The sequence below is a fragment of the Hyperolius riggenbachi genome, chromosome 2, assembly GCF_040937935.1.
Source record: "Hyperolius riggenbachi isolate aHypRig1 chromosome 2, aHypRig1.pri, whole genome shotgun sequence".
Taxonomy (NCBI): Eukaryota; Metazoa; Chordata; class Amphibia; order Anura; family Hyperoliidae; genus Hyperolius; species Hyperolius riggenbachi.
The window spans coordinates 82,555,616-82,575,160 of NC_090647.1; the positions used below are offsets into that span (position 1 = coordinate 82,555,616).

Genomic DNA, 19,545 nt, shown 5'->3' on the forward strand with positions numbered 1-19,545 from the left:
AATTGTGCAGTAGCTCAGGGGTCCCATCCGATTCAGGAACAGACATGGCACCCAGTGGAAATAGGTCCGAAAAGTGGCCAAAGGGTCCAATTCTCTGGTAGTAGTGTCTGAATAACACAAGAAACAAGCATGCAGCTAATCTTGTCAGTTCTGACAATGTCAGAAACACCTGAAATGCTGCATGCTTGTTCAGGGTCTATGGCTACAAGTATTGGCAGGGCTGCCTGGAAACTGGTATTGCGTAAGAGTAAATAAATATGGCAACCTCCATATCCCTCTCACTTCCATTGTCCTTTAAAGGAAACCTTAACCCCTGAGAGGGATATGGATGTTTCCTATTAAACAATACCAGTTGCCTGGCAGTCCTGCTGATCTCTTTGGCTGCAGTAGTATTTGAATCGCACACCTGAAACAAGCACACAGCTAATCCAGTCTGACTTCAGTCAGAGCACCTGATCTGCATACATGTTGAGGAGCCGTGGCTAAAAGTATTAGAGACACAGGATCAGCAGGAGAGTTGGGCAACTGGTATTATTGTATGGTATTATTGTAAAAGGAAAAATCCATATCCTCCTTAGTTTAGGTTCCCTTTAAACACATATATCCCAACAATGGTTTTCTGTGAAAACAAAACAAAACAAAAAAAACTGTCATGGGGTGTAGGACAGAATGAAATGGGTGTGGCTAGACTACTTACACTTTCACCTTCAATGTTCTGAAACAGTTTAGGGTCATCAAAGTCACATGATTCACTTGTAGTTGGTAACTGGCTAGAGAAAAAAAGAAGACAAAACAAAACGAACTGAAATTGCTGATGTTTTCTGGATGATTCAATTTTAATAAAGGAAGAAGCATTAAGTAAAATTAGACATGTAAATATGAAGATCTCTTTGCCAAAAATGTAACTGCCCGTTTGATATTTTCATGTACAGGTATTTTCTCAAGTGGATTTTACACAGATAGGGGTTGTTCACACCCAGGAAGTTTTGCGTTTTTTTTAAGCACCGGCGATTTGCAAAATTGCTCTATAAGTGCGTGTGCAATGATTCCCTATGAGAGTGTTCACATCTGAGCGGTTTGTTTCCGATCTGCTCAGCAAAGCAGTGCCTTTACTATTTTTAGGGCGATTTTGCTACAATGGAAGGTATGGGAAAAATTCAAAACGCTCACAAAATCGGTTTGCTAGGATGCTAAGCTGATGCGATCCATCATTTTGCAGCCTCTCTGCGTCCACCGGTCATATGTCCTGCCACTTGGCCCCTCTGTACTCAGCCAGGAGACCAGCAGAAGCATGGGGCTCTCCATAGGAAGTAATAGACCAATTCTCCCCATCAACAGGGAGAATTTTCATTGGTCCACCATGAACCAATGAGAATGCTACCTGTTGCTGGAGACTCCCATTAATCTTTTGCAGCCCAATAGAGATCCTCATGTTTTTGCTGGCCACTGGGCTGTGTACAGAAGCCAAGCAGTGGCGGGACACTTAGGCTGTAGCCCGCTGTGGACCTGCTGTAGCCCAGGGCAGATGTTTCCCCCATAGGCTACAGTGGGAAATGCATCTGCCTGGCCCGGGATTATTGTGTATTGCACAGATCTGCAGTCCTTTCAAGATAGAGATAGGCGCTACAACCAGGGTTTTACACAGTACAATAGATACGCACGAACTGAGTTGGAGCAGCTCCTTCTAGATATAATCTTAATGTCTTTAAGAGAAGGTAGCACCTACACAACCAAGATAAAATTTAATTACACGCCAGTGCTACTATATGAGTAAGTCCCAGTCCGGCCAATTTCTCCTATGGTTAGGTGTACCAAAGGACCATTCATTGTATCTTCAAAGTTAACTCCGCCACCACACCAAAAGGAAACAGACTCATCAGATTCTAAGACCTCAATCAGGCCTAGTTGCGCATCGGGACACTTAGGGCCGTCCCCCACCTCCACAGATGCCGTCTCTTTGTCCTATGGTTATCTTCTCATATGTGCACTTCCATGTATCACTGAATTCTCCTCAAATGGAAAAAAAACCTCACATAGTGTAAAACTGTAAAATTTTATTAAACTATAAAAAGCAATTGCACTCACAGTATGCAGATTTGTTTGTAGGGCATGGAGTATTTATACAGATTCTCCCCCGGCAAGTTGGGCTCCGGCTGCCAGTGTGGAGCTCCTGATGAGTCTTTATGACAAAACATGTCGGGCGGGGCTTAGGCACAGAAGTGAGAGCCCAGTGAGGCTGACTAGCGTGGGGAATACGAGCGGCTTCCCGATCTGAAGGTGGTGACTGTAGCGCACACGGACACCTGAGACAGCAACAGAGGGGACACACACAGGCAGCCGGAGCCCAACTTGACGGGGGAGAATCCGTATAAATACTCAATGCTATACAAACAAGTCTGCATACTGTGAGTGCAATTGCTTTTTATAGTTTAATACAATTTTACAGTTTTACACTTTGTGTGTTTTTTTCCATTTGGGTAGAATTCAGTGATACATGGAAGTGCACATATGAGAAGATAACCATAGGACAAACAGGCGGCATCTGTGGACGTGGGGGACGGCCCTAAGTGTCCCGATGCGCAACTAGGCCTGATTAAGGTCTTAGAATCTGGTGAGTCTGTTTCCTTGTGGTGTGGTGGCGGAGTTAACTTTGAAGATACAGTGAATGGGACTTTGGTACACCTAACCATAGGAGAAATTGTCCGGACTGGGAATTACTCATATAGTAGGCACTGGCATGTAATTGAATCTTATCTAGGTTGTGTAGGCGCTACCTTCTCTTAAAGACAGATCTGCAGTCCGCTTACTGCAATGGATCATACGGATCCGTTGCAGAATGACAAGTGTGAACGGCTCCTGTTTATAAAATAGGAGCTGTTCATTGCCAGTTTTAGGATGAGCAGAGAACAGACAAAATATGTACAGTATGTTCTCTCCTCAAGTGGGAACACAGCCTAACTCAGTCCTTTAACTTTTAGTGTCCTTTAACTTTTAGTCTTGTTGCAGTATGCAGAGAAAAGTTTACCATATGTTCCCAGAATTCAGTTTAATCAAAAGCCTTGATTAATGTTTCTAGCAGGGCTGTGGAGTCAGAGTCGAGGAGTCAGAGCAATTTTAGGCAACTAGAGTCAGGAAAAAATGCACCAACTCCGACTCCTAATAAATTTAGAATAATTAAAAGAGAAAATATGATAAAATGTTCTATTTCTCAGATAATAGTTATCATAAATAATTCTAGTTAAAGAGAGACTGAAGTCTCTTATATAAAAATCTTATTTTAAAAATCTCTTTAATATCAATGCCCTAACTAAAATGCTGCATCTCCGTGGCTGCACACTAACTAAATCACCCCAAACTCCCCAGGGCACATTGCGGGAAGCGCTTCCGTGAAGAGGCAGAGCTTTGGGCTGGAGCTCTGCCTCTACACGCGTCCATCAGCGCGGATCACCGCCTCTCCCCGCCCCTCTCAGTCTTCTTTCACTGAGAGGGGCGGGGGAGAGGCGGAGATACGCGCGAATTGACGCGCATGGAGGCAGAGCTGCAGCTCAAAGCTCTGCCTCCTCCAGCAGCAAAATCCACAACTGAGAAAGTCGTGGATTTTTGCTGGGGAGTTTGGGGTGACTTAGTTAGTGTTCAGCTGCGGGGATACAGGGTTTTAGTTAGGGCACTGATGTTAAAGAGATTTTGAAAATAAAAACCTGAATTTTATGAGACTTCAGGGGCTCTTTAAGGACTCAAATACAAAACATCACGCTAAGGAACTACACAACACAATCACACACTGTGCTATGTATGACTCTAGAAACACAACCCAGTACAATGCACTGGCTAGTTTCCTTCATCTTACTGCTTTCTTCTAGAAATCCCTCCACAATGTTAAGGAGTTTGTAATTCTCTATATTTAAAGAAAAGAAACGCGCAGTCATTTCAGTCTCCCCAAAATAAGAAATATTATGCAGTGACATGATCTTCCATGCATTACCCAATCCAGGATCACAGCCTGCTCTAGGTTTTAGCTTTGCATCTCTTCATTGTGTGGTAACTGTTTATTCTTTCTGATAAATATCTGAAATTTGCTAGTTTACATCAGCAACAAAATAAGAAAAATAACAAAGGTGTTTTTTCATAGGCCCATTTAAAGGATGATTGTTCCTAAAAATGTATTAAATCAATGCCAAATTGTCCTCTGATCAACGAAATTATAATTTTTCCGGCCTGGTTGACACTGCAGTCAAAATTGTACAGTTTACCGCATCGTGAGCAGTGGTGTTTCTCAACGATTAATTTATATGTACCCCTTTTTAAAATCTTGTACTCACCAAGTGCCCCCTAGCACTGTCTTGGTAACTGCTTGCTGAGCACACGGTTCAACTATGTCTGGAAAAGAGGCCTCAGGCAGTTCCATCATCAGCAATTGGCCCTGGAAAGTCTTCCAGTCTGGGCCAGTCGGCGGAGGCACAATCCGGCCGCACACGCTCCCCTTCATGTTCCCGGCGACAGGAGCATGGCCGGGCAGATCCTCTCAGACTGGAGAACTTTCGGGCCAATTGTGGACATGCAGGCAGCGGAGGAAGACGGTGAGGGAAAGATCAGCCTGGAGGGGCCTGCGAACAACGGGCATGCGGAAGTTGGTATTTACGCCCTGGCAGGCTTAGGTGAACATAAACAGGGGCCAGATTTCAACTACGCTGGTCTGAAATGTTCACTTTCTCTTGAACCTCTATCAGTTTCTGGTGTTTTCTCGGTCCCTACTGGAGTGATTATTATCACTTCTCTAGCTATGACAAAAGATGGGCCAAATTTCTCCAACGAGAAACACAGACAGCAAAAAAGAAGCTGTAACCCTTCTCTGTTGCATTCAAAGCAGGAAATAAAGCTTACAATCAAGGAAGGAAGACTGAATAACAATGACGACATTTTCCACAAGATTAACTTAAAATGATCACGTAACAGTCAGTGCAGGCCAGTTTTGCTGTATTGACCTTATTTACCCACAAAAAAATGAGGATTTTTAAACATTTAAGGGTTTTACTTTCTTAATGTGCTCTGTTTACATTCGGCCTAGTTCTGCTCAATGCATGTGTCTGTATGTAAAATAAACAGACTAATCTGACAGGAGGAGAGAGTGAGTTACGCAGGTCCGCTGCCAAGCAGGCCCAGAAGACTTTACTCGGTTACGCCGGGTAGGTCTCCTTTGGCGCCGCATCAAGGAATAAAATAATTGTGTGTGAAGAATAAATAAGAAGATTAAAGCATTTTCTTCTACAAACATATCAAATGGATGGGCCTTTAAGTATTTAGCAGAGTGGTTCACTGGAAATGGAATAAACGATGCTGTCCTTACGTCTGGGCTTTTCAGTCAGGAATGAGGCGATTGTAACTCATACAAGTGGCTTATGACAAAAAAAAAAAAAAATAGCATATTTGCCGTATAGGCTTCCATAGAGGCCCATGAGGGAGAAATGCTGGAGAAATGTGAATGTGAGCAAAAGCTCTTGAATATGCTTTGTGACAGGAAATCGTATACAGGTGGGAGCCGACTTACGAACGCCTGACTTACGAATGACCCGTCGATACGAAGGCCCTGAAAATGTGAAATTTGATTCTGTGGTAACAAGTAAAACAAAACATTTTTGAAGAAAAATACTTTGTAGTTTTTCAGAAAATTGATTTTAAAAAAAAATGTAAGAAAAAAATGCTTTTTAAAATTTTTAAGCTCCAAGTTCCATGAAATTAGTACACTATGGTGATCAGTAGGACAGAAGGAGGCACAAAAGGGGACAGGAGGAGGCGGGGGGGGGGGGGGGCAGATGTGATACAGAGTAACACAGTGGAGGCAGGAGTGGCACAGAGGGGAACACATATAGGATATTATGAATAGTTCTTGAAGACCATTTCAAAACCAGAAAAATAAATAAAAAAAACACAGCTAACCTAGTGTGGAGATAATATGAAAAGCTGTCAGGTAATGGGAAGGTACTCACACAGAAAATTGCCTAAAAGGCAACCAACCTGTGGTACAAACTAATCTGACCCCACTTAGATCTGTGTGGACCCGAAAAGAAGTCAAAATCTACAATAAAAGGGAAAAGAAAACCCACAACCTTCCCACCAAAGGTAGGTGTATGACATATTGGCAACAGGTTTTCTGTAAGGAGTCAGCAGGCTGCCGCCGCCGGCCCTGCCGCCGACTCACAGTTGTTGCCGTCTCTGCCGCTGAGACACACATGCGTGCAGGGCGGCAGGCGGAGGACACGTCTCAGTGAGCAGTCACATGTCTCCCTCCGTGTCAGCTGATTAGCTGACACGCCGAACTCCGATTGGTGGATGCCTTGTATTTGAATCTGGTGAGCGCTTCTGTCTGGGCCCGTAATAGCCTATGCTGGGCTTGTAGCTGAGATTGCGCTCACACCAAGTGCCTTGTCTTGCTGCAGATTCTGTCTGTCTCTTGACCAAGCTTCTTGTAGATTTGATTACCTGTTGCCGACCCCGATTGTACCTGACTACGTTTCTTCTGATCACCTGTTATCGACCCGGCTTGTACCTGACCTTGTATCTTACTGGACTTCCTGTTGCCAACCTTGGATTGTTGAAGGACCTTGCATGAACGCTGCCTGCCCTGATCCCAGCCTGATTTGACTACGCATCTTATTGTGATTACACTGTCGTCTGAATTGCCTCAGCCCATAGGCCTCAGGTGACTATTCAAGTATACCGTTTATGCCTTATCTTGCTGTGTTTGGTGAAAGCTATTTGCCAGGTTGTATGCTACATCTACCTGCAGAGTATTGTAGTTTGTTATTAGGCAGGAGTTTACGCAGGTGTTAAGGCTGGGTTATAGGTCAGTCATATGAGCATATGAGCATATGACTGAGCATATAGCAAGTATCCAGACAAGCCTGACAAGTTCCCAAAAAGTAGAACATATTTAAAACACAATCTAACTGATTAGCAGCTTTAACCGATTGATCTCGTTCGAAATCAACGCACTGAAAGCAGAATTCCTCTGTTATTGTCTCACACTGTACATTTACTAATGAATACATATAAAAATGTAAATTAGCAAGGCCTTTAACCCATTATCAGCTGCAGTAGCGTTATCTCATTTGAGATAAGTGCACTGATTGTGACCTCAGTCGGCAGAACTCGTTATGCTGTAAATTCTTGGAATGCTTTGATCTCTCTCTACTAGCAGAAAATATAGAAACTGAAAGCAGAAGTCCTCTGTTATTGTCTTACACTGCCCCCTAGTGACAAGTGGCAATAAATACACATTACAGCAGTACTAGTTAGAAGCAAGGAAATGTAACAAATAAGAAATAAAAAAAAAATGTGCTAAAATCAATTGGCCTGAAGCACTTGCAAGCCTCTAAATAAATTGGCTGCTAAAAGGGTTAAAAAGATGGAATAGACTGAGTTACCTCGAAAAACCACTAAGTATGAAGGGTAAACAGTTTTACTGACAGCTCCACTTACCATACATTCCCACACATTTTACCTGAGTAAGCAGGATTTGCTTCTGTTAAAAGCACTGTCATTTGAGTAAGGGAGATTTGTTACCTATTGTGGTTTGTGGTCTTAGGAGGTAAGTCCACCCCTCCCCTCCTTTTTAAAAGTGTTTTTAAACATTATATACTTTTTGGCGCCTCCTATTACCCACAAGAAATAGGATATTGTTTATACTGTTTCAGGTGTGTACAGGAGAGATTGCTGATATTTTTCTCTTAATCGTGGTTGCTCTGACATGTCTCTAATTCCAGTAGCAGATGCTCTCTAAACTGAAAGTTCACCTGAAGGGCAGGCAAACTGCATGGGAACCATGAGAATCAAAATCTGTAACTCTGCCAGCAAGTGAGTATAAACGTATTTCCTTGTTGTCTAACACACCTTGTGCATTTCCAGGATCCCTTGCAGCACTGTTCACCTCCAAACTTAAAGAGAATCTGTATTGTTAAAATCGCACAAAAGTAAACATACCAGTGCGTTAGGGGACATCTCCTATTACCCTCTGTCACAATTTCGCCGCTCCTCGCCGCATTAAAAGTGGTTAAAAACAGTTTTAAAAAGTTTGTTTATAAACAAACAAAATGGCCACCAAAACAGGAAGTAGGTTGATGTACAGTGTGTCCACACATAGAAAATACATCCATACACAAGCAGGCTGTATACACCCTTCCTTTTGAATCTCAAGAGATCATTGTGTGTTTCTTCCCCCCTGCAGTTCTCATGCACTGAAGTTTCAGGCTGCTTGTTTTTCTCCTGCAAACAGCTTTGCCCTTGTCTATAATTCTTCAGTATGTGAAAGCCCAGCCAGCTCAGAGGACGATTTATCCAGCTTGTAAAAGAAAAGAGAGAAGAGAGAAGCTGCTCTAATCTAAATAACACACAGGCAGTGTGCATAGAGGGGCCAGAAAGGGTGAGTTCATAGCAGAACCACAACACTGAAGAACTTGGCAGCCTTCCAGACACAGGCCGACAAGTCTGACAGGGGAAAGATACATTGATTTATTACAGAGATAGTGATAGCAGAAAGTGCTGCAGTAAAGCAGAACACATTAGAATAGCTTTTGGAACTAGTAGGATGATAAAAAACAGGATGCAATTTTTGTTACGGAGTCTCTTTAAAGAGACTCCGTAACAAAAATTGCATCCTGTTTTTTATCATCCTACAAGTTCCAAAAGCTATTCTATTGTGTTCTGGCTTACTGCAGCACTTTGTACTATCACCATCTCTGTAATAAATCAATGTATCTTTCCCCTGTCAGACTTGTCGGCCAGTGTCTGGAAGGCTGCCAAGTTCTTCAGTGTTGTGGTTCTGCTATGAACTCTCCCTTCCAGGCCCCTCTCTGCACACTGCCTGTGTGATATTTAGATTAGTGCAGCTTCTCTCTGCTCTCGTATCTTTTACAAGCTGGATAAAGTGTCCTCTGAGCTGGCTGGGCTTTCACATACTGAGGAAATTCAGACAAGGGCAAAGCTGTTTGCAGGAAGAAAAGAGCAGCCTGAAACTTCAGTGCATGAGAGCAGAAGGGGGAAAGAAACACACAAATGATCTCTTGAGATTCAAAAGGAAGGGTGTATACAGCCTGCTTGTGTATGGATGTATTTTGTATGTGTGGACATACTGTACATCAACCTACTTCCTGTTTTGGTGGCCATTTTGTTTGTTTATAAACAAACTTTTTAAAACTGTTTTTAACCACTTTTAATGCGGCGGGGAGCGGCGAAATTGTGACAGAGGGTAATAGGAGATGTCCCCTAACGCACTGTTATGTTTACTTTTGTGCGATTTTAACAATACAGATTCTCTTTAAACAAGAAAAATGGGCGCACCGCACGTCTAGACTAACTCTGGCTGTGGCGGTGTAGATAACGTCATTTGGGTGACGGAGTAAAGACAAACTCCAGCTCCAGTTATAGAAGAACTCCAGGTGTGGTGGTACAGATAGTGTTATTTGGGCACTGGAGCTGGTCTGTAGCATAGATAAACTCCGGCTGATTGCGCAGCAGTGGCGGAGCAGTAATAGGCGCTCGGCTATCTTATAGCTAAGTTCCAGGTTATCGGAGGAGTGTTGGAGCACCAGGGGAGCGGGCTTATGTAGGTAAGGGGGTTTAGGTATGAATAGTTGGGAGGTTAGTGTTAGGAGGGGAGAGGTGGGAGGTTAGTGTTAGGAGTGGAGAGGTGGGAGGTTAGTGTTAGGAGGGGAGAGGTGGGAGGTTAGTGTTAGGAGGGGAGAGGTGGGAGGTTAGTGTTAGGAGGGGAGAGGTGGGAGGTTAGTGTTAGGAGTGGAGAGGTGGGAGGTTAGTGTTAGGAGTGGAAAGGAGGGAGGTTAGTGTTAGGAGTGGAGAGGTGGGAGGTTAGTGTTAGGAGTGGAGAGGTTAGTGTTAGGAGGGGAGAGGTGGGAGGTTAGTGTTAGGAGTGGAGAGGTGGGAGGTTAGTGTTAGGAGTGGAGAGGTGGGAGGTTAGTGTTAGGAGGGGAGAGGTCGGGAGGTTAGTGTTAGGAGTGGAGAGGTGGGAGGTTAGTGTTAGGAGTGGAGAGATGGGAGGTTAGGTTAGGAGTGGAGAGGTGGGAGGTTAGTGTTAGGAATGGAGAGGTGGGAGGTTAGTGTTAGGAGTGGAGAGGTGGGAGGTTAGTGTTAGGAGGGGAGAGGTGGGAGGTTAGTGTTAGGAGTGGAAAGGTGGGAGGTTCGTGTTAGGAGTGGAGAGGTGGGAGGTTAGTGTTAGGAGTGGAGAGGTGGGAGGTTAGTGTTAGGAGGGGAGAGGTAGGAGGTTAGTGTTAGGAGTGGAGAGGTGGGAGGTTAGTGTTAGGCGGGGAGAGTTGGGAGGTTAGTGTTAGGAGTGGAGAGGTGGGAGGTTAGTGTTAGGAGTGGAGAGGTGGGAGGTTAGTGTTAGGAGGGGAGAGGTAGGAGGTTAGTGTTAGGAGTGGAGAGGTGGGAGGTTAGTGTTAGGCGGGGAGAGTTGGGAGGTTAGTGTTAGGAGTGGAGAGGTGGGAGGTTAGTGTTAGGAGTGGATAGGTGGGAGGTTAGTGTTAGGAGTGGAGAGGTGGGAGGTTAGTGTTAGGAGTGGAGAGGTGGGAGGTTAGTGTTAGGAGTGGAGAGATGAGAGGTTAGTGTTAGGAGTGGAGAGGTGGGAGGTTAGTGTTAGGAGTGGATAGGTGGGAGGTTAGTGTTAGGAGTGGAGAGGTGGGAGGTTAGTGTTAGGAGTGGAGAGGTGGGAGGTTAGTGTTAGGAGTGGAGAGATGAGAGGTTAGTGTTAGGAGTGGAGAGGTGGGAGGTTAGTGTTAGGAATGGAGAGGTGGGAGGTTAGTGTTAGGAGGGGAGAGGTGGGAGGTTAGTGTTAGGAGTGGAGAGGTGGGAGGTTAGTGTTAGGAGTGGAGAGGTGGGAGGTTAGTGTTAGGAGTGGAGAGGAGGGAGCTAAGTGAGTATATAGGGAAAGGTTAGTATGAGAATAGGGTTATAGTGGGGATAGTAGAATATCGGTAAAGTTACCAATATTCTACTATCGTTATTTGTTAGTATCATGCGCCCATTTTGCTGGGCATCTTCATTAAATAAAAACTAAAACGGAAAACCGAGAGCCCAATATAGTGTAGTATGTCAGGAATGTTTGATAAAATGATAAGGTGAGAATGATTATACTCACAAACATGGGTTACCTCCAGGTAACCACTATAAAGGCAGGTGAGGAGATAAAGCCTGTCCTCACTCAGGGCTAAGAAGTCGCTCTCTGTAGAATTGAGAAAAAGGAGATAGCACTCCCATCCACCAGGAGTGGACGCAATGTATTTGTATGTTGTACAGAGGCGCCAGCAGGAAAAAAATTCATAAAAATATTAAAAATTGCTTGGAGGAAGTGGTGGGCTTGCCTCCTAACCGCAAACAAGACGTCCTGTTTTTATATAAATAAACACATTTATTATACGATACCCCAAAAGGAAATGCAACGCGTTTCGCAGGTCAAGCCTGCTTCATCAAGCAAACAAGGGGTTAACAGGAAATCTGTAGTGACAGGAATAGCGCCTCAGTCAGTCAGATTGCATGTGAATTGGCCTAGTGACACCACCTCACTGCCCCCTCAGTGTAAAATGTGCCCCTTCTTTACCCGGTAAAGTATCCATGCACGGGGCACCATTTACACCAGGAGCGACAGTGCCGGGGGATCCATTGCATTTGTTGCTTGTCCCGATATCGCATGTCGTTACTGCTGCGCACCCGATCCAGCAAGTCAGCCCAACATCTTCCAGCTTGTCCGATCGAATTGATACATGCCTGCAATTGTTTACATCTTTGATCGGGCATGCTCTTGGAGGCAACGATTTTCATCCAATTGAATTACAAGAATCGAATCGTATGGTCGATTGGCCACCAAGTTTTAAGCCAAAGTCGATTCATCTTTTGCCTGGTGCAGAATATGCAATTTCCTATCAGATAGATGGGTCGATAGATAATTTCCAACAGATTTCCAATAGTTATTCTGATCGATTTTCTGATCACTTCTATGCAAATCGATCAGTAAAACAATTGGAAATCAGATCGGACCTGTCGGAAATGATCTATTTGACCCATCTGACGGGAAATTGCATGGTGTGTACCAGGCTTTTCTCCTGCGTCCATGAGATCAGATCTTCCATGCACTCTATAACAATAGGTTGTAACAAGGGAAATATGGGACTTTAAATAATTCCTTCTAAAGCCTCATCTACACAGTACAATTTTCCTTCAAATAAACGGATCTATTAGATAGATCTAATAAGAAATCACATCGTGTGTAAACGTCCAAATTGTTTCAGATCAATTTTGCGATAGATTTTGCCTTGATACATACCCAAAATGTATTGCAAAATCTAATGCTATCCGATTGGGCGGTTGGAAATTATCTAATAGATCCGATCTGATGGAAAATTGTACCGTGTAGCTGATGCTTAATGCTGCAAATACACCATTAGATTCTTTGGCAGATAGATGGTTCGATAGATAATTTCCGACAAGTTCTATCTGATTTTGGATTGTTTTTCTGATTGATTTCTCATACTGTAGAAGTGATTGGAAATTGATAGAAAAAAATAAGAAAATCAATTGGAAAATTGTTCGAAAAAATCGATCGGAATATCGATCGGACAGTAAATCGGCTGAAAAATCTCATTGTGTATTCCCAGCATAAAGATTGGATGTAATAGCCCTGACTGTCCAATACTGTTTATAGGTAAGGTTCTTAGTACTGTTTATTCTTTTTAATATTAGTTTAGTTACGGTATTTCATTAAGGGCCCGTTTCCACTAGGGCGGTTTCGCCAGCGTTTCTGCAGAGTTTCCCCGCACATGATTCGCACGGGGAAACTCTGCCATAGGGGATGACGGCGCCGCGGCGGAATCGCTTGCGGTAGCGATTCGCCCGGAACCCCCCCGCAGAATTAGCCGCGGAGGCTGCGAATCCCATAGCCGTGCATGGCACGGCTCATGGGATTTGCCTGCGATCCCGCCCACCGGCTCAGTGCAGCGTGCGTCTGCGAGACGCACGCCGCACTAGTGGAGACGAGCCCTTATGGTTGTATTTCAATTTCACCTCTTCTATGTCAATCATCAAGCAAAGTCGATGCAGATAGCTAACTGTACTTTTGCCTCTGCAGGGGTGTAATGTTGATGAAAACCTAACAATTTTCTTTGTTCTTTTGTATGTATACAACTTTTCCAATAACAATTAATGTTAAAAAAGTAAACAAATGTATCTATCCTCCTACTCCTAAAAATGACCCTTTTTTTAGATATCCCCCAATTTTCTTTTACGTAATAAAAATTTAAAAAATAGATTTTAAATATTAACAAAGACACAGTCTATAAAGTGTCCCAGAACTAAAATATATATGAACTGTTAACCTTTGTTATGTTTCCCCTGCCCTCAGAAGCTGCTCTCTGCCAGGAAATAGTTTTATGAATGCAATTCTTTATCAGTGAGGGTTGCACTATAATCCCAACTGAAGAGAGACTGTCACTTGCATACCTAAATGTTAACTCTTTCAGGTAGAAAAATAAAAAAAGGAACATGGCCTCAAGGCCTGATTTGGACGTTTCCTGCAGCTAGGCCAAGTATGTTGTGACTCCCTTTCCATGTGCAACAGCCCCTCCCACTCCATGTGCAGCCCCCTCTTCCATGTGTATCATCCATGTACTGCAGCCCCTCCCACTCCATGCACAGCCCCAGCTCCCATGTGTAACATCCATGCACTGCAGTTTTCTGAACAGCTCCCTTGGGCATCAGCTTCTGCTTTTATGCATTGCTCCCTTATTTGCAGCCTCCTCTTTCATATGTAGCAACCCCTCTTTCACACCCAGGTGCCCCCTTGTGCTGCAGCCACCCAAGGCCATAGCCTTTGTGGCCTTTCCAAAAATCTGGCCCCGCACGGCCTAGTTATTTGTATGCTTGCCACTGCACATACCCACGTCTATCTCATCCCATCACTTGTCTCCAAGGCTACAATTTATGCAGCGTGAAATAACGAGTGATTAATCCCAACAATAAGTCTATCTGGTATGAAAGGACTGCTGATTTTTCAGTCAATCTGGCATTTCACTTGTCAACATAAGATGAGCTTACTTTCTACAATTTATTCAGACTCTATAAATATATTTACCTGAAATCTTCAGAGGAGCGTTCTCTCTCAAATTCTGGAAAGTGTCTTCCAGTTATGTGAAAATAAGAAACAAGATGAAATATGGGAAATATATACATCTTATATACAAATATATACATCTTGTCCTGGCCACATGAGACACTGAGATGTGCACATCCTAACGCATAGTGATAGCCTGAGGAAGCTAGGCGCACATAAGAAGATGCTGTAAGAGGTAGAGGTGTGAAAGACGCTGGCACTGCAGTCAGTGGACTCCTATATAGGTGGGAGGGGAAGGAGATGGCTCAATCCACACGATCAGGTACAGATGGGTGAATCTCCAGCGTGCTCAGGCAACAGTGTGTCTGCATCGGTAAGAAAGAGGAAAATCGCCGGCACTGCTGTCAATCACAATTTATTGTTCCACAGTAGGCGACATGTAACTGCATGCATACATGAAAACAACATGGTGGAGACACATACCCTGAGGTGGATGGTTGTGGCGTGGTGGTGGGTGCAGAGGAAAGGAAAGCCTGACGGCCGTTTCGTGCTATGCGCTTCTACGGAGTCTGCCTCCGTAGAAGCGCATAGCGTGAAACGGCCGTCAGGCTCTCCTTCCCACTGCACCCACCACCACGCCACAACCATCCACCTCAGGGTATGTGTCTCCACCATGTTGTTTTCATGTATGCATGCAGTTACATGTCGCCTACTGTGGAACAATAAATTGTGATTGACAGCAGTGCCGGCGCTTTTCCTCTTTCTTACCGATGCAGGCACATAAGAAGATGTACCGAAACACAGCGGCTTCTGGCTGATTGGGAGCAAGGCACTACAGCAGTTCAAAGAAGGCCTCATCCCCTAGAAAGGGGTGTCCAAACTTTTTTAGGCCAAGGGCCATATCAACATTCTTGAGGGGGCTGAAATAGCGAAATTAAACACACTTTTATTTGTTTTATTTAGGGAGGGGTGGTAGAAATATGCCTGTGCCATTTTGTCAAATGAAAACATATACTCTGTGCAGTTAGCATGGTGGCAGCTGCTAAACAGTGGCTGTTACTGGTGCTGGCATAGTGGCAGCTGCTAAACAGTGGCTGTTACTGGTGCTGGCACAGTGGCAGCTGCTAAAAAGTGGCAGTTACTACTACTGGAATAGTGACAGCTGCTAATCAGTGACTGTTACTGCTACTGGCATAGTGGCAGCTGCTAATCAGTGGCTGTTACTGCTGCTGGAACAGTGGCGGATGCTAATCAGTGGCTGTTACTGCTGCTGGCACAGTGGCAGCTGCTAATCAGTGGTTGTTGCTGCTGCTGGCACAGTGGTGGCTGCTAATCAGTGCCTGTTACTGCTGATGGTATAGTGGCGGCTGCTAATCAGTGGCTGTTACTGCTGCTGGAACAGTGGCGGCTTCTAATCAGTGACTGGTACTGCTGCTGGAACAGTGGCGGCTTCTAATCAGTGGCTGTTACTGGCTGCTAATCAGTGGCTGTTGCTGGCATAGTGGCAGTTGCTAATCAGTGGCTATTACTGCCGCTGGCACCATGTCAGCTGCTAATCAGTGGCTGTTACTACTGCTGGCATAGTGGCATCTGCTAATCAGTGGCTGTTACTGCTTCTGGCACAGTGGCATCTGCTAATCAGTGGCTGTTACTGCTGCTGGCACAGTGACAGCTGCTAATCAGTGGCTGTTACTGCTGCTGGCACAGTGGCAGCTGCTAATCAGTGGCTGTTACTGCTGCTGGCACAGTGGCAGCTGCTAATCAGTGACTGTTACTGATCCTGGCATAGTGGCAGCTGCGAATCATTGGCTATTACTGCTGCTGGCACTGTGCCGGCTGCTAATCAGTGGTTGTTACTGGTGCTGGCACAATAGCAGCTGCTAAACAGTAGCTGTTACTGCTGCTGGCATAGTGGCAGCTGCTAAGCAGTGGCTGTTACTGCTGCTGGCATAGTGGCAGCTGCTAATCAGTGGCGATTACTGCTGCTGGCACAATAGCAGCTGTTAAACAGTGGCTGTTACTGCTGCTAGCATAGTGGTGGCTGCTAATCAATGGCTGTCACTGCTACAGTGGTGGCTGATAACTAGTGCCAAAATTCTCACATTGTCATATCTAAATACACATAATGAAACACAGTGTAGTCAGGACGAGAAACTTTCCATTTCTGCTACATAAATTCTCCTGGAAGAGAACTCATGGGTAAACAGGTTCACTGATGACTGGCTTGTAAGTCTCTGAATGGCCGACTGTTGTCATGCGATTGTGTCTCCCCTATGTAGGATAAACCGAGGTAGAGTTTTGACGTGATCAGTTGATCATGACCCGCCATTCAGAAACTTACAAAGAAAGCGCTTATTCAAATCGATCACATATGGTACATTTCCATGAATTCTCCCCAAGAGGCATTTATAATGATTATATTGTGCATGTCTAGCCAATTAACTAATCAAAGTCAGGTCTATGCAGATCAAGACTACATAGATGAAGCGTAAAAATTAACCCCCCTGGCGGTATAATTCCCGCGGCTGCGCAGCCGCGGGAGGGTTTTTTTTCACCTTTTTGGGGTTTTTTTAGCATGTAGCTAGCCTAGTGCTAGCTACATGCTTCCCCCCTCCCCGCGGTGTCCGCCCGTCCCCTCCGATCGCCGCCGGCGCCGCTTGCCCATAACGAAATCCCGTTCTGAACGGGATTTCCTTGAGGGCTTCCCCCGTCGCCATGGCGACGAACGGAGTGACGTCATCGACGTCATGGACGTCGTGACATCACAGGGAGTCCCGATCCACCTCATAGCGCAGCCTGGCGGCAATTGGCCAGGCTGCGCAAGGGGTATGCGGGGGGGGCCTGTATCCGCGGCGGGTAGCGGCGCATCGGCGGCGGGCGGCGGGCGGCGGCGATCAGACCAAACACGCAGCTAGCAAAGTGCTAGCTGCATGTTTGAAAAAAAAATTATGTAAATCGGCCCAGCAGGGCCTGAGCGGCACCCTCCGGCGACTTACCCCGTGTCACACACGGGGTTACCGCCAAGGAGGTTAAAAGTAATTTGTCATTTATGACATCTTGGTCTCTAGAGCCCTGAATACTAAAGGTGGCCAAACACCATACAATTAAAAGATTCAATTTTTCACCAATTCGATAATTTCAATCAGTTGTCCCGAAAAATAGAGAGCTTTTCTTTGTTTTCGATCGATACATTCAATCAAATTTCCCTTTTTTTCATTTTTTGGAGGTTGGACATGTCAGAACAACTTTATCAAGAATTGTATGGTGTGCGATGGATTGATTGTCAATTACTTGATGTAAAGTTCCAATTCATTTTTTCTGAGCTTTCAATTATTTTATTCATAAGTGGGGAAAAATTGAACAAAGGTGTGTGGTACATTGGTCAGATTTTTGAATTGTTACAATCAGAAAAATGTATTGCTATTCTTGAATTGAACAGATATTTAAAAATTGTAAGGTGTGTGGCCTCCTTTACAATTGACTTTCCAATCACAGCACATAACGCACAGACAGGTACAGGTACGTGGCTATGTACAGGGAGCGGACATACTCACCCATACGTGACACCGCCAATGCTGCATTTCTTGAAGTTCATAACGTTGCAGGTTAGCGTCCCAGTCTTGTCTGAAAATAAGTACTTGACCTAATGGGAAGAACAGATACCGGATATCAAATGTCAGTTTAGTTCAACCAACGTACATACATAGTACAGAAACTCGATTGCCCAAATAAATAAAGTTACAGAGTACCCGGCAAACTCACTGAGAACCAGAACTCCTAGGGGTGTGTAAGGGGCTGAAAGGGATCAAAAATCCTCCTTACTAAAATGCTATGCAAAACAGAAGTTTGCCTTCTTAAAACAGAAGGTATTTGCGATTATTCAGTTTGGAGTGAGCTCTGAGGTGCCCCACAATGCATCACTGCTGAATATGCAAATCCAAGGCTGGATTTACCATGAGGCAGTGTAGGCACATGCCTACAGGCGCCTGATGATGGAAAGGTGGCTCCCCTTCCCAAGTGCCTCCCTCCTGCGTTACACATGCAGAGTCCCGAGAGGACTGTAAATGAGAGGTTACTCACCCGGGCCTCGGCATTCCACTGACCAGATCTCCCTTTCAGTCGGGGCATCTCTAGCTACCAAATACTTGAGGGCACCTCTAGCTTCTTAATACGGAGGATAGCTCTGGCTACCTAATACTATGCAGCACCTGTAGCTACCCCTGACGGGCAAGGAAACTAGGGAAGAAGTTACAGGTGGGGCAGCCAGCACACTTGCGGTGCGGTTTGGTGGGTGAAGTCTAGGCTGCCAGGACATCTGTGCCTATAGGCTCCTGTGATGTAAATCCGGGCCTGTGCAAATCATCTCTCTGTTGTCCCTGATAGCTAAACACAAGTCCAGAACTGTGATGTAAATCCAGGCCTGCCTGCAAAAGCTCCTGAGACACCTGTCAGCCACTTGGAAAACCGTGTGAAAATGCAATAGCACAGGTAGTGGTTATCAGAGGCTGGTTCTCTCACCACGACCACTGTCCATGTGAACCTAAAGTTAACATGTATATTAATATGGAAGTGGCCTCTTTTATAGCCTTTAGAAAAATGAATCGGTCTACCTTTTATGGTGGTCATTCAGCATTTAGTGTTGTTCGAGTCACCAACCTGTAACACACATGCCACCAGCGCAGTCACATCAATACAAGGGAGTAAAGATGGCAGCCACCACATTCTTTACCGTTTGTGTCATCTCTAAAGGGAACCTGAAGCAGAGCAATATGGAAGCTGCCATATTTATTTCCTTTTAAACAATACCAGTTTCCTGGCAGTCCTGCTGATCTTTCATGCATCAGTAGTGTCTGAGGACCCTTTTACACTGGCTGCAATTTACCGCAGCCTACTGCTGGGGCAATGTAAGGCCACATACAGACATCAGACCATAGTCTTTGGAAAATGAAAGATCACAGACCAATCTTACCACCCTTCCTGTAGTATAAGAGCCATACTCTACACAGTCTTTTCTATGGAGCTGAACTCCTCATCAGGAAAAAATCTTGGCAAGATGCTGCACACACAGATGCTGTACAGACACAAAAGATCAGTATCTGCAAAAGATCTGTTCCTGCCAAAAATCCATTCCTGCAAATTGCAATGATAGTCTATGAGATCTGCAGATCATCATACACACATGATTTAACTGACATTCATCTGCAGATCCGCAGATCTGAAAATCCATCCTGGTGGATCTGATCTGCAGATGAATGTCAGTTAAATCATGTGTGTATGCTGATCTGCAGATCTCATAGACTATCATTGCAATTTGCAGGAATGGATTTTTGGCAGGAACAGATCTTTTGCAGATACTGATCTTTTGTGTCTGTACAGCATCTTTGTGTGCAGCATCTTGCAAAGATTTTTTCTGATGTGGAGTTCAGCTCCATAGACTA

At 44.7% G+C, this 19,545-nt stretch overlaps 1 protein-coding gene across 9 annotated transcripts in view; it reads right to left on the reverse strand.

The window, feature by feature from the left end:
* ATP8A2 (ATPase phospholipid transporting 8A2) overlaps nucleotides 1-19,545 on the reverse strand; it is a 970,290-nt gene that overhangs the window by 704,856 nt on the left and 245,889 nt on the right. For all 9 annotated transcript variants that reach the window (XM_068266975.1, XM_068266976.1, XM_068266977.1 and 6 more), the window contains 3 exons: nucleotides 17,662-17,750; nucleotides 14,129-14,173; nucleotides 698-770 (listed from right to left, as the gene is read on the reverse strand). In XM_068266975.1, the coding sequence (XP_068123076.1) occupies nucleotides 698-770; nucleotides 14,129-14,173; nucleotides 17,662-17,750 (207 nt within the window). The remainder of the gene's footprint in view (nucleotides 1-697; nucleotides 771-14,128; nucleotides 14,174-17,661; nucleotides 17,751-19,545) is intronic.